General features: G+C 36.9%; 1 protein-coding gene across 1 annotated transcript in view; it reads left to right on the top strand.

Annotated features, from left to right (window-relative positions):
- The window catches only part of Naaladl2 (N-acetylated alpha-linked acidic dipeptidase like 2), a 1,189,909-nt gene that overhangs the window by 709,905 nt on the left and 464,004 nt on the right, over positions 1-16,000 (top strand). Inside the window, exon 6 of the mRNA XM_026789752.1 lies at positions 11,168-11,318. Within this exon, the coding sequence (XP_026645553.1) occupies positions 11,168-11,318 (151 nt within the window). The remainder of the gene's footprint in view (positions 1-11,167; positions 11,319-16,000) is intronic.

Here is a 16,000-nt window from a genome sequence, read left to right as displayed (position 1 = left end):
TGAACTGTAACTTTTCTCTTATTTTTTATTGAGTCAGAAAATTATATAATCTCAGGTGTACACCACCATGCCAGTCTACAAGATTAGCTCTAGTCTCCTATTTCTGGTCCCATCCTCTCTCCCACACACAAACCTAAGCACTAAAGACAGATGCTACTAAATTAAGTGATTAGTTTATGATGCAATCTCTCTATGTAAAGTAGTAATGCGCCTTTCTGTCTCTTCTGAACATGCTTTGCATTACTTACAAACCGTACCATATCTAGAGATGGAGAAAAACTGCATGCAGCTGCTAATGTGTCCTCCCTCACAGCACCGGCTCTGAGGAATGAATGAATTGTGACAGGCAAGTGCCCTTAGCTTTATTACTGCATTGAGTGCTTTAATAATGATGACTGAAAGTAATGTCCATTTTTAAATGGAATTTGTCCATGCACCAAATGCTGCAAAAGATGTCAAAACATGTTCTTATTTTTAAATAATAAAATTTAAGATCATATTAGTACTTTCTCATTATCTAGCAGCAATGTGGATATTGAAAGGGAAAGGCACAAATAGTAAATTTTAGGGAAAATTTCTTCAGTCTGAAATCTGCTACTAATAGCAGAGTGGTCTTAACCTGGTTATCTTTATGCCATGTTTGCTTCATTTTTGTGATAGAGTTTTCCAGGTTAAAATGAAGCTAGAATGCAAGAATCTTTTTAATGAGATAATACATAGGGATGCCTCCTTGCCCCCTTACCTTCATCCTGATCATTATTCTTTCCTTCCTTTCCCCTTTTCTTCAATTGTGATGATACAAACTGAAAAATTTTGTTTCAACCTTTGCAGTAATATTAACTTTCCAATGACTTGAAGGTTTCTCCAGGAAAGAAGAGAAGTCACTTCTTGTTAATGTCACTGGGATTGTTGAAATAAGTCTTTATGCATCACGTACAGCAATTTGAAATCACAACTTAAGGTACAGAGTGATTTCTAAGAAGAATGGTGTGATCATCCTCTGGTGCACTCTGTCTGATTGCAGGAAATTGTCTTACATAATGGTCTTTTTCTAGATAACAAAAAAGCGAGTTTATTTCGGAAACATAGCAAAGCAATTAAGGCTCCTCAGACCTATTTAGTGTCATCTTTTCAATACAATACATGAGTAAAGGCCAAATGCATGGCCGCCTGCAGGAAGGACAATCACAGGAATTTCTGTAATAAAATGTGAGCCATCGGTTCTTCAAGTAAAGACAGCTATTTACAAAGTGACATGTTATTTATAACACTTTTTTAGTTTTCGTCTAATAAGCACTATTTAATTTGCATGTATAAAATAAAAATTTATTACAACATATAAGACTTATAGTATTTTATTTATATTATATACTAGTTTATTATTCAGTGTTTTCTTGTTTTGTTTCGTGTCTTTTTTTTTTGTTTGTTTGAGACAGGAATTCACTACATAGCCCTTTCTGGCCTAGAATTCTCTCTGTAGACCATGTTGACTTCAGACTTACAGAGATCTTCCGCTTCTGGCTCCTGAGTTCTGTGGTTAAAGGCATGCACCAGCACATCCATTATTTATTCTTTGGAGACAGGGTCTCATGTAATCCATGCTGAGTTTTTGCAATGTTATTGAGGGTGTCCTTCTGTCTCCACCACCAAATACTGACTGATATTACAAACATGCACCACTGTACCCAGGTCAGATTCATGTTTTAAAATACTATGGTCAGGTTACAAAATATTTTAGTATATTCTTTTAACATTTATTAATCACCACAAAAGAACATTTCTAATAAGACTATCAGTACTTTGAGAATTGCATGCTTGTTTAGATTGTTCAAATAAACTGCCCAGATTTTATAAAACAGGACACAGCAGGAACCATCAGTGTTTTATAAATGTGTCCTCTAGTTAATGTTTGTTTAAATTATGCTTATATTACTGAAGCAAAAACATCGTCTTAGCTGGGGTTTCGAAGGCTGCACTAACAAGACCACAATCAACTTGTAGAAGAAAGGTTTTATTACATTTTATAGTTGAAGGGAAGTCAAGGCAGGAACTTAAGGCCGAAACCTAGAGTCAAGGTCTGATACAGAGACCCTAGAAGAGTGCTACTTACTGTCTTGTTTTTCATGACCTGCTCAGTCTTCTTTCTTCTAGAACACAGGACCAAATGTCTATGGCTATAACCACCCCCAGTCAGCTAGGCATTTCCATTTCAGTTATCAATCAAAAAATGCCCTAAAAGCTTTCTCAGAGGCAAATCAAGTGCACGTATGTTCTCAATTGAGATTCCCTCTTCCCAAATGACTCTAGCTATATCAAGATGATGTAAAACTAAAAAACAAAGATGTAGTGCAGTAGAAAAATGTACAGATTGAATTGGGGAAACTCCTGTTTAGTCCTGAACATTACTACATGGTAGCTTTGGTCATTTTGCATAGACTTCAATAGTCAGGGTTTTAGCAGCTATAATGAGAATTCAAGTGATCTGATTATGAATCAGTGAAAGACTTAAAGTCAGCACCTGGCCCACAGTAGATGTGAAATAAATCCATGATGATTTATTAACCTGACTCAGAAGATAGTGATACACCTGTTTCCTGAATCTTTGTCTGTGCTTACCTGATACCTCTCCTTGGGTTGCTATAACAACATGCCACAGCTTGGGTTATGTAAGAGTAGAAATTAATTTTATAAGAAATTTGCCTACTAAATTATTGACATGTTTTTTTTATTTATTTTTTCTGTGCTTTTTCTCCTTAGATTTCAGTTGGCTCCCATTTCCCTGTGTTCTCAAGTGTTTCCACTGTCCCTATCTTATGATGATTGGAATGTGTGTATGTATGTGTGTATGGTATGTGCATGTATGTACAGTTGTTCTTGTGTGTGAGTCTGTGCATTCTATATGCATTTGTTCATGTGCCTTTGCATGCATTTGTCTGTGTGTGTTTGTGTATGTGTGTGAGTTGTTATCCAGGTAGGAGTGTGTAACTATTGAAGCAAGGAAAAATAACATGTTATTCCTGGGGTGTGATCTTTTAGGTATTTTGAGGAAGGTATGTACAGGGCCTAAGGCTTTCCTGGTGAACTAAGTGCTGGCCAATGAACGCACCCACATCCCTAACACTGGGATTATAAACATATGCTATATGCAACCACACCCAGCTTTTGCAATTGGGCAGAGGAGAGTGGATTCTCAGAATTGTGCAACAAATACTTTTCTAACAATTTAATCTCTCCCGTTCCTTCTACTTTGTCAGGAAGCTAAGACTTTGGGACTAGTGTCCACTCATTTGACTTGTGTGAATATTAATGACATTGCTGTAGGTTCTACCTTTAATAGTTGATGCATTTTAACGTGTGCTGAATGTGAGAATTTCATCATATGAGTTTGGAGGAAACCCTCCTCAGCTCGTAAGAGCTATCTGTTGAACTACAGCCTTTGTATATTATTACCATGTTTCCCATATGAAACCTCAAAAAGCTGTGGTAATACCAAGGCTCTAAAGGTGTTGAAGGATGAAAAACAGAACCATCATCCTTTGATGCTTTAAATGACTCTGGAATTCTGAAAATACCTTGAATTTTGTGCAAATCAAATCAAAAGTACAAGGGTAGCATGTTCCAAAATGAAAGGATAGGTTGACAATTCAGGAGGATGGCTGAACTCAGCTGCTGGATTCGAATTACACTTTCTTACTAGACATTGTAGTAGTGAGTTATATAAAAAAATAACAACTGGAAAATAAAAGATACTCAGTTGAAAGATTGAAAAGAAGTATAAGATATAACAGAAACCAAAATAGGCTCCTTTTCTTGTAACCATTCATTTGAATTCATTGTCTGATTTTCCCTGGGTATCTAAAATTATATACTTCCTCAATTTCGAGATTCTACCTGTTCACAGCAGTGATTGCAAACATATATTGACTACTATTCTCAACAGTAGAATAATTCCTGGGAAACTTAAAGTCCTGTAAGACATTTCTAACCCATTATCTGACTATGAACTGGTACTGTCAATTGGCATTTGATTACTTGGCAATTGATTGTATACTGAGCACAACAAGAAATGTATAAATGTGGCCTGTAATATGATGTATTGGATCAGCAACCTTGAAATGGCCAATACATTCATGTATAAGGCTTTGTCAGGGAGACAAAACTCACAATGTCAAAGCCTTCTAGGCAAATTACCTCCAGTCTGTCTCTACATTTCAAGAGCAAAATGTAAACTAAATCAGAATAAAACTATTTTTAATTTGTATTTTAAAGAATGATAAAGAGAGAATGTAACACATTTAATAAAATGTTTTGATCCCTAAAATTTAAAAATAATTTGGTTTAATACTTATAGTCACACTGTAACAGTATCTATAAATTCCACAACAAAATATATTATGCTAGCTTCTTGGTCCTATTGTGTAAACAACAGAACAAAATAACATGGCTGTAGGATAATTTCAATATATACACTATGAATGTGCGTGCATGAAACATTCATTCATTCAATCACTCATTAGTTAATAAGTATTATTAATGAAATATTAATTAAATCAATCAATTAAAATTCATTAAATATTAATTAAAATTTAATTAATTAAGTTATTACTGACACAGCACATACCTTAAAATGTGGGTTTCTATAATGTGGTAGCATAAATGTACCAATGAAGATATAACTTAGTTTTAAAAAGCTTAATTCATCTTGGTAGATGGTTACTCTCAAGTGTAAACTTGATAAGAGTTAAAATTAACTGACAGAACTCAGAGCATTCATATGAAAGATTACTCAGATTCAGATAATTAAGTTGGAAAGACAAGTCTACTGTGAGTGGAACCATTCCCTGAGTTATGATCTCTTCTGTGTAACAATGAGAAAATGAGCCAAATATGTGTATTCATCACTGTGTGCTTCTTGATTTTTTGATGCCATATGAACAGCTCTTTGCTTCTCCTTATTTGTTACTTCCCACCCATGGTATGCTATAACCTTTAAATTGTGAATGAAAATAAGCCCTTCTTCTTAATTAGCTTTCACTGGAATTATTAATCACAACAATATGAAAAGTAGCTAAGATACCTGTTATAAAAATTTGAATGTGTCTCAGGACACCTGAGGAATTCCTTAGTGACTAGTCTGACTTCTGTATCAGTAACAGCAATCATAAGAAGATACTGTGAAAGTCAGGCAAGAACTTTGAAGTAGATGAACTTGTGTTGTCTCTTCAAAATGAAGGTCACAGGTCAAAATATTTAGAACTGTGTAGTAAAATGGGCTCTTTGTGTTAAACCAAAGGATATAATATGTAAAAAGAAAGTTGGTTTTACTATTTCTATTTTCATGGAAAGCATATTGTCATATAGATGGTATAGATGAATAGATAGATAGATAGATAGATAGATAGATAGATAGATAGATAGATAGATGGATGGATGGATGGATGGATGGATGGATAGATAGATAGATAGATAGATAGATAGATAGATAGATAGATAGATAGATAGATGTGTAGGCAGAGGCCACTCACTTGCTTCCCAGTGGCTCAGAAATGAAATAACCACACAGAAACTATATTAATTGCATTACCATTTGACCAATAACTTAATCATATTTCTGACTAACTCTTATTTCTTAAATTAACCCATTTCCAATATTTTATATTTTAACACAAGGCTTATGGGATACCAGCAAGGTTCTGGTGCATCCATCCCCTGAGGTGGCTACATAGCATCCCATTGACTCTGCCTTCTTTCTCCCAGTATTCAGTTTAGTTTTCTCACCTGGCTCTATTCAGCTACAGTACTAGCAAAACAGATTTATTCATTAACCAATAATAACAACACATATGCAGAAGGACTTTCCACACCACTTTTCCTTTTCTATCTAAATAAAAAGGAAGGTTTTAATTCTAACATAGTAAAATTACATACAACAAAACAGGTATTAAGCAAGGATTACAGTTATAAAATTTATATCTATTTTATCTTTTATCATTACTAAGGAAAACTATAAACATCTATTCTGCAATTTCATCAAAGACTCCAGAATGATATAATATTATATAAGTTAATAGGAAGTATATTGTAAACAACTTCCAAAACTTTAGAACTTTAGAATTGAGAAAGACATCTCCCTGCCTGGACAGTCACCCAAAGTTCCTATGTAACATTAGGGCATCCATCTTCAGTCTATAGGCCTATAGTTTCTGGCAGACTTTTCCCATGTAGCAGGAAACTGAAGATCTTTTCTGTCTTGTAATGACAAATATCTACCAGTTGCTTTCTTTTGTGTCCTCCAGAATGTCTTCTAGATTCTTTAATAAAGCAGGACCCCTGAAGAACCATCTCACCTTTAGGCAAGTTCAGCAGGCATTTTTTCTGTGAGTCCTGCATGTACAGTTCATACAGCATACCATCAAGCAGTCCAGGCAGGAACAGTTTCTTGCCCAAATGGCTAAAAAGCTCCATAAGGAGCCTCTTTGAAACCCATCTTCTTCTTGAAGTAATTGATGTTTCCAGGAGCAGAGGTATCTGATTGTCACGAAAAGTCCTAAATTCTTAAAACATTTTAAATGCCATATTCTGTAGGTCTTTGAAAGGTTTGAAGATTACCTATCTAACTTCAATATATCTTGATATATCTATAAAACCTAGCTAGTATGACTATAGGATTGACTATGATTATCTATTAATCTGTATTTTCTAATTATATACTACATTTTAAATGAGCTGCACAAATATAAATCCTTAATCAAGAGCAAAAATAGACATATAGACATATAACAAAATTGACCTTAAATTTGTATCAACAGACCAAGATCCAAACCAATGCAAAGTATCCATCTCTATAGCATATTCCCCTTTAAATGTAAACAACCATTCATAAACAATATGTAAGAATTTATGAATAGTTCTATCCAAACTGCTTCCTGCTTTTTGTTGGGTGAAGTAATTTTGGGGTTAATAGCAACCTTTCAAGCAGGTCTTGATCATTTAAACCACATTGGTCTGGAAGGAATTCACATGTTCTCATCCTCTGTGAAAACAAAAGTAGAACCACTTTTCCAGAGCAACATATCATTAGACCCAAATTTTGAAGTCAAAATACTTTTTAAAATATACGTTGCTTTGGCTTAGCAGTCCCCAGAATCAAAAATCTCTCTGCACTTAGCTCATTCAAGGTCAAAAAATTTAAAGAAAACACAATAGTATACATAATTCAGACGCTCTGTATAATTTTCATCTTTACATATCTTATTTTTCTTTACTTCTTTAATCTATGACTGTCTATACTGTGGTCTCTTTAAAGACTTTGTTTTTTTTTAATGATTTACTCCTTTTTATAACTGTCTATATTATTTTTATTATCTCTCTCAAGCTTGTATACATTTATCCAACTTGTTGACCCATTTAAAGTTCTTTTTTTAAATCTGAATCTGCCTTCATTGCATATCTGTAATAATATTCTGCCCAGGAGCACTTTTAAAATGGTAAGCAACTTGGTCACCGAGGTTGGCTCTGCTTCTCTTGGGCTTTCGATATGGTGGAGGTAGTTTACCATCAGCTCTGTGACTGTTGGGTGGGAGCCATCCTCCCCACCTCAACTCTGATTAGCACCGTGAAGCATATAAACCCTTTTTATCTGAGTAAAAGCTGAATATGTCATGCACCGCACAGCATGGCCTGGACATATCTCTGTGTATTACGGCAGGAATGCGCCATGTTCTTGCCTGTGCATTCCTAGCAGACCCAATCCTACCACCTGCCCTACCGGGTGCAGGGGCACTGAGCTGCAGGCATAGTCTCAGCTGCTTTCCTTCAAACCTGGAGCAAGCATACAAGACTTAGGCACACAAACCCCATTTCAAGTGCTCAGTAGCCAGACCTGCCAAAAGAGTCATAGCCATTTGTGCTGGCTAACCAGGAAGCCTCTGTTGGGCAGTTTTTTGCTGCTAATGGTGAATCAGAAAGACCTCTCTCTTTTTGTTTTGTTTTGTTTTTGAGACATGGTTTCTCTGTAGCTTTGGAGTCTGTCCTGGAACTAGCTCTTATAGACCAGGCTGGGCTTGAACTCACAGAAATTCATCTGCCTCTGCCTCCCTGCTTACCGGCAGCGAACAGAGCCCACAAAGAGAAAAAAATGTGGCTAAACTGTGATTTCTGTGTGTCTAGAATTCCTTTCCAAGCTATCTCAGGTGTAGCAGCTAAAAGTAAGGGATAACCCATAGAGTGATGCAATGTGCATTCCGTGGCATTGGCGTTCTGCTGCTGTCCGTGACTGTGCCTGGCATGTAGATGATGCCCAGTGAATGAGTCCAACTAGCTGACTGTGGGAGGTCTCAACCTCACATAATTCTGAGCAGACTCACTGACGCGGGACAGGTTTAACTTAGCCAATGAAACCTTGCTTTTTGTTATTTTCTAAACTTTCTTTTTATTGATTTTTTGTGTCTTTCACATCATGCATCTTAGTCCTATTCATCTCCCTGTCCCTTAAGAGCCACCCTCTGTCCTTGCAACCACTCACTCCCAAATAAAATAAAATAAAATTAGAAAGAAACGTCTCATCATGGAAACTGCAGTATAACACAGTAAGTCACACAATATATCATTTATTCCATATATCTTTACTTGCAAGTATTCATTGCAAAGAGTCATTGGTGTGGTTTGTGGCCTCTGGTTTCAACTGTGCTGTTGATATTGGGCCTTCATTGTGGTATCTCTTGCATTTCCTGTTATTGCTTTACGTTGTGAAGATCTTCCAGCTTTGGATCTTCAGGATGTGCCCCTTCACTTGCTCCAACAGATGATAAATGGGGTAGAAGAAGGGGTAGACCACCTCATTACCCTGGTTCTGATTCTGGGTAGTTGCAGGTTTAGTCAATACTCTTGATTGCTTACTAGTATCCCAAACTGTGGTATGGAGAAGAAGCTTGATCCTGCCCTCAAAGCAGGGTCTAGTCAAGATCACAGTGACTGTCATTAGTCCATTGCACACTTCAGTAAACAATATGAGCAGTAATCGGAAAGTAAACTATGAGTATTAAGTCAAATCTCTGGATCATCAGTAAAAATATACACTCAATCTGGATGTTAATCTTTCACTGTTTATTGACTTAATGGCCTCTAATTACTTTTATCTCTGATGGAAAACAAATAGAACCAGCAAATTATGTTTATTGTTACTCATATCATATTAATTCACACTAAGGTGCATAATGAACATAAATTGGTTAAGCAAACAAAAAATCAGAACATTGGAAAATATCAATATCATTATCCTGTTGTAACTATACGTGTTCACTTTTAAAAATGAATACATCTTTCCATCAGGCATCTTGAAGAAGGTAACCTGGGGCTGTTGTCAAATGTTTCAATCAGGATCAGACAGCAAAGGGTTTTCACAAGCAGGTGTCTTCTGAGTTTGTTTGGAATTCTTTTACAGCCCTCTCTCCCAGATGGGACTGAGCACCCAACCTGAATAATATCACGGAGGTTCTTATAAGGTTTACTGAGGCAATTAATTTCCAAATAGCCTGAGAAGTGGTTTTTCATTTTAAGTTGGTAGAACAGGCTTTCCTCTGGAAGATGTAACCTCATCATACTGGGCACTTTCTGTTCTGGAGAAGGACAGAAGAATAGGCAGAATAGCATTCAACAAAAGCAAAAGTCTGTGTGGAGGGGAATCCTCTGTTAGACTAGCAAAGGTAGCAATTCTTGAACTATTAAAGAAGAGAGAGAATGAGAAAGTCTGTAGCAGAGGAAGAAATCAGATATGAACAATATAGAAACATTGCCTAGGAGGTAGAGAGAGTTATCAAGACCTTTGGTTACTTTTTAAACAAGGGACATCTATATCACACTCTTTCCCTAAGCCTCAGAAAACATCATAGAAAGAGTATAAGAACTGACCGACAAGGAGGAATTGGGTGTAAGAATATCTTCTACACAAGTCGGAACCACTGCATTGTGAACTCAGGGCAGCTGTGTTTGCTGACCTGAAACTAAGCTCAAGTATGCACAGCACTAATTTAATTCAGTAAGTGATTAAAAATTAAATCAAAACAAAACTGAGGACATGAAGTTAGAATGGGACTTCGCAGGAAATCAAGAATGATTTGGAAGAAATGGGGGAATAATTCAAATGCATTGTATGTATGTTATTCCAAAGAATAAGCAGAGCATGTCATATTTAAAATAATAAAACAAAAATGTCATCCATGTACTACCCATGCTCTTTTATATACTAATGGTAACAAGTATAGTAAGTGTTTTTGTTGACTTGACACAAACCTAGACTTACTTGAATATCAATTTAAAAATTGCCTCTGTAAGATTGGCCTATGGGCATATCATTGAGGTATTTTCTTACCTGATAATCAGTCAAGGAGGGCCAAACCCAATGTAGGCATTACCATCCTTGGGCAGGTGGGTCTGGGCTTTTTAAGAGAAGTAGCTGAACAATCTAGGGGATGATACTCAGCAATCTGTGTCACTCCACAGCCTTTCTTCAGTTCCTCCCTCTAGGTCACTGTCTTGAGCTTCTGCTCTGAAAGTTTTTGGTGATGTGTGACTATAAAACTATCTCTATTAGAGTTTCTATCTCGAGGAAGGGACACCATGACCACAGCAACTTTTATAAAGGACAACATTTAATTGAGGTGACATCTTACAGTTTCAGAAGTTTAGTCCATTATCATCATGATAAGGAGCATGGCGGCACGCAGGCAGACATGGTGCTTGAGAGGGAGCTAAGAATTAAAACATCTTGGGCCACAGGAAACAGGAAGTGAATAAAGACACTGTGTATGGCTTGAGCATATATAAGACTGCAAAGCCTGCCTCCACAGTGATTTACTTCCTCCAACAAGGTAATGCCAACTCTAAAATTAGCTATATTGCCTAGTAACACCACTCACTATGAGTTTTTGGGGGGCCAATTTCTATAAAACCACAAAATGTTTCTTTAGGGTGTAATATTTAATAGAAATGATAAAAATCAAAGTAGAATAATAGCACACAGCTCAAACTTTGAAAAACAGAGAATTAAAATGACTTTTGAAAAACATTGAAAAAATTCTGAATTATTTTATTTGCCTAAAATAAGGAAGAATTGACTTGTGAATATCCAATGTGTACAATGCTTTCAAATATTTCTCTCCTTATTTAGATTTCCTTACTGGAAAAGGCTGGGTTTGGAGGTGCTCTTCTCTACACTGATCCTTGTGATGTACCACAGTCTGAAGATCTTAGCTCTGAGACCTTTATGGTGACGCTAAATCCAGGAGGAGACCCTTCTACACCTGGGTATCCTAGTCTTGGTAAGCTTGTTCTTGTAAGCCTCATATAGGCATGATTTGTAAGTGTATGCTATCTACTTTAGTTAATAGATAGCAAAAGTACAGTTCTTAGTGCTCCATAGTTTTTTTGAAGTGAATATTTTATCTATTCAGAAGTATATACTACCAATCTGTTGGAATAAAGCATTTCTAGAAATCTATAGTAGGTTGCCATTCCAATAATGTATGCAATGACAGACAGCAAGCATATGCTATAAGATAAATTCGGCTGGGGAGACACTCAGTTTGGATACACAAACAAACACCACTGGGCCATTTGTGATAACAGTGAGTCCAGTGTTTAGGGCTATACAGAGTCTATTAGCAGAACTAATTTAAAACCATTTTTCAATGATTAGGAATTCTGTTATAATTTAAGGTTGATTAAGCTCCAAAGAAGAAGGACAGAACAACAAGAATCCTTGAAATTATTTTCTGGTGGTTTTATTTATCCAGTATGCAAATTGAATTGAATAGGCCAGTGACTACTCTGTCACCTGCTTAGCTTTACCAATGGCTCCTGCTCTACTACTCCTGTTTGGTCTGCATATTCCCTAATACCTTTACCCAATTCAATTATTTTACAAAAACTTGGAATAAAATCAAATGATGATTGAGACATTAATGTGATCCAGTAGATAGTTAGCTAAGATCATTTTCATTTTCCCAAAAATTCTGATTCAGATCCAGGAAAATAGCACACAGGGTATAGGAGCTTGCCACAGGATTCTGTCCTCTGATTCCAGTTCCCAGAATCCCCTTGGTGGAGATGAGAGTTAATACCACAAATTGTCCTGTGACCTCTGAATGTACAGCATGCTCCACAGCCCCCTACAAAACTGACCACATTCTGCTGGGCTGTCAATTGCACTTTTTACATCACTTCAAGTGGGTGATTTTTAAGTCAAGACTGTGAAAGTATTCCTCCAAAAATTTCAAATGAATTGCTTTAGAGACACAGAGGGATCCAAAGGAATTGCTACTTCCCAGGCCTCATTGCCCAGATAAGCTGTTCCTAAGTAGTATTGCATCAGAGCAGGAAGAAATAGTTTCTAACCTGCATGTTCCCGTGTGATTTAGCAAAGAATGTCTTGGAGTCATCACTTCAACAAAGGCAGCATGGTCATTTCGCTGAGCTTTATTTTCTTGGCAATGAAAAGATTATGCTGCTCCAGTGTGTCTCTCACAAGGTGGTTTCAAGGAAATGGAAAACCTTGAATTCCAAGTCCGACTTAAATGGGAACTCTAAAGGAGGAGCCCTACATCTGTATTCAATCACACTGCTGGTGATTCTGAAGCAGTTCAAGTTTGAGAAGCACTGGACTAGAAAAGCTTTATCATGCTTCATCTGCCACATCCAAATTGGACCAGTGGGGCCAATGCTCTGAACTATGTGACCTCTTGCTACTGTTCCCTCAGCATTTGAGCCTTTCATATTTGCTCTCTCTATATCAGTAGAAATTCTGACAGGGCATCCTGGATTTGCAGCCCAATTCTTGCTCTCAGCAGACTACCAGTACAAAGTCAATGCTGCTGAGTCAACAGCTTCTCCCCACAAGAGCAATGCCTTGGGCGGTGTTTGTCCCTGAGTTTATCTTTAACTGTAATCTAATGGTTGTTGCTTTAAGCAAAATGAAAGCACTTATTCCCAACGTGCTTTTCACAGAATATGCAACCTTTTCCTTTAGGTGTGTGTTGAAACTTCTCAAACATCTTATGTCACTCAAAATACATTGTGATTGACACCAACAGTTTAATTTTTTATTTACTAATGAGTACTGTAGTCTATTGATCTAATTCCTTTGAGCTGTGCATGGTGGCACATGCCTATACTGCCAGGAGTTGGGTGACTGGGGCAGATGCTCAAAAATTCAGTTATCTGTAGCAATAAAGTTAGTTCGAGGCCCACCTGGGCTGCACTTTGTGACCTCGTATTAGAATGGAATAAATAAAACCAGCAACTAAAAAACCAGTGCCAACACCCAGAAAATAGAATTTTACCAAATTTAAAGAGTTAACAACACATCAAAGTTTTATTTTATTATTTTTTTTCATAACTTTGTAGGAATGAAGTAAGCCCATGGGGCATGTCTTGTGCTGTGTTTGGTTTCTAGTTGATATTCACAGTAACTAAACAATTTTGATATCAGTGGTTTTTATATCTGTAGTTGTGATTGGTCTACCATCACTTATTAGCTATTTAAAGTCAAGCAAACAAAAACAAAATAGAAAGCTATGGGATGCACAGATACCAGAAAAGTAAGAGGCAGAACCCATTTGTTCATTAAATCACAGTAAATAAACTTTTCCCTCTCTCAAAGTATTAAGCTGTCTGAAATTTACATCTGTCATAGTTCCTGGAGTCAGAAACATTTTCTAAGCTTGCATTTATTTTACTAATTTGTCTTCTGAATTTAAATCTTTAATTTATTTTTATTGTTGCTTTCAAATAACAGTATATCAAACTTTTTGACTACTAGTTTATTGAAATTCAAGCTGTTTCCTCCATCGCAATTTAGTGTTGAATATCCATAAACTGTATTTCCAGAACTCCATCTTGCTTAAAGCTCTTACCTCTTCCCCTCTGTGCTTGTGATACCCTTTTCTCCCTTTCCCCTGTGTTTTAAATTCTCGAGGAAGGTCTTTTCAGTGGTTTGACTCAACTGAAATGTGAAACAGGATACAGGTTATTTAGTATTCCAAGAGTTCCAATTCAGCGGTTCTGTGTTTTTATTCACTGTCTGCTCAGCTCCACACTTGCCAATCAGAGCTTTGCAAAGACTAAGATGGTCACTGAGTGTGACCAGGCTTCAGCAGATATCCTTGGTCCAGTTACTTGGACAAATGTCTGAAGAGTGACCTGAGTTGGTGCTAAATAACCCGACAAAATGTTGAGCTATTCCTTGACTATAATACCAGAAAATATGAATACCTGCCTAGTTGTCAGAGCAAAGGGTTAGATGCTCAGAGCACGGATGCATTGTCACCTGGTTGGGGAAGCACAGAAAGCGTCTATATTCTCACCACTTCGCTAGTGGTTCATGCCCCGACATCTTCCTGGCTATATGAAATACTATCAAACTCCTTTCTTAGAATTACTTTAAGGAGAATGATGGTTAAGCATCATTTTTTTTCTGGAAGTTTAATTCAATAAATCTTAAAACTACATATTATTTAAGTTCAAACATTACTTTGCAAACAAAATTTTGATTTGAAAAATAATTTATGAGCATAAGTTTATATGGACCTACATAAGAAGCATTTTATTTGTTGCTAAAATATCTAAGTATGCAGCTTATAAAAAATGCCTTTGAGTGGTTATTGTTCTTAAAACCTGTGTGCTGCTTGGTGTATCTGTCACTCAGAGTGCTCTTCATTGCTGTACTGGGAGTGCTTTATTTCGAACAAGTACTAGACTGATAGAGTCGTTTGTTTTGCTTAAGAGCCAACGTTTCCATAGAAATCTACGGTGAGTTCTCGGGGTGATAAAACCTCTACTGAGAGAAGGGTCAGCATTTATGAGCAGCTGGTATTCTCCTAAAGGACTTGAGTTAGGCTTCCACCCACCTCTAGGGGCTCGCAGCCACCTGTAGCCCCATTTCCTGGGACTTCAGCATCCTTGTCTGGCCTCCTTGGACACCTGCATACACATTCACAGAGACAATCCTATATACACATGAGTAAAAATAAAATAAAATATTTTTATTTTTAAATAGTTTTAAAGAGTCTATTCTTTAAAACTAGGTGTTCAAATGCATTTCTACACAATAGACAAAATAAACTAAGTGGTACTTCTTAAACTTCATGCTAATTTTATTTTTATCCTCAGTGCACCTATGTAATATTACTTTAAATTATATGTAATGTGGGGGATCTACATACGCCCCACACAGGCACCCCCAGAAGTCAGAGCTGCGGCATCTCCTGAAGCTGGAGCTCCCGTCATCTTTGAGATCCAGAAGTGGGTCTGAGAACCCAAACCCTTCTGGAAGAGGAGTAAAGAGTCATAACAGCTGAAAGTTTTTCCAGCCCCTTTAATGGTCTCATAAACAGAATAAATTTTACTAGTTTCACATTCCTAATTGGTAAACTGATCTATATTAAAAGTTACCTAATTAACATAATAATAACTCTAAGTCACAAATTGTCCACTTTCTAACCTAGAGCTACTCTTCTAACAATATTTTGTATCTATCATATAACATATATGAAAGTCTGAGTTATTAGCAAACAAAAATTTGAATTCAATGCAGAAAAATAGGGGATTTAGTTCACCACTGAGCCCATCTGAGGGTCCCAGTGGGGCTTTTGGAAGCCTTCTAGGTCCACTCGGAGGCAGAGTGTCAACAGTGCTGTGACAAGCCAGCTGAGAACGGAAAGGAAGGACGTGTTCACTCACAGGTACCACACAGTTCAGTCTGTCATGGTAGGGAGGCAACTCTAGGGCTGCCCAATTCGTTTCGGCGGGACCTCGTGGCAAGACTCCTCATATAACCTGTGACAGAACCTGTGAAGTCCATGTTTAGTGAGCTGCTTTTGCCAGTCAGCCTCTTCTCTAGCATTCTCACCAAACAGCACCACCAGTGTGAATGGGATTTCATATTAAACCATACCAAATATGCCAATATGACACCCAAACTAAAAAGAATCTCCTCTCCCTCCCT

The sequence above is a fragment of the Microtus ochrogaster genome, chromosome 1 (assembly GCF_000317375.1).
Source record: "Microtus ochrogaster isolate Prairie Vole_2 chromosome 1, MicOch1.0, whole genome shotgun sequence".
Classification (NCBI taxonomy): Eukaryota; Metazoa; Chordata; class Mammalia; order Rodentia; family Cricetidae; genus Microtus; species Microtus ochrogaster.
This window is presented reverse-complemented; position numbering and strand designations above follow the sequence as displayed.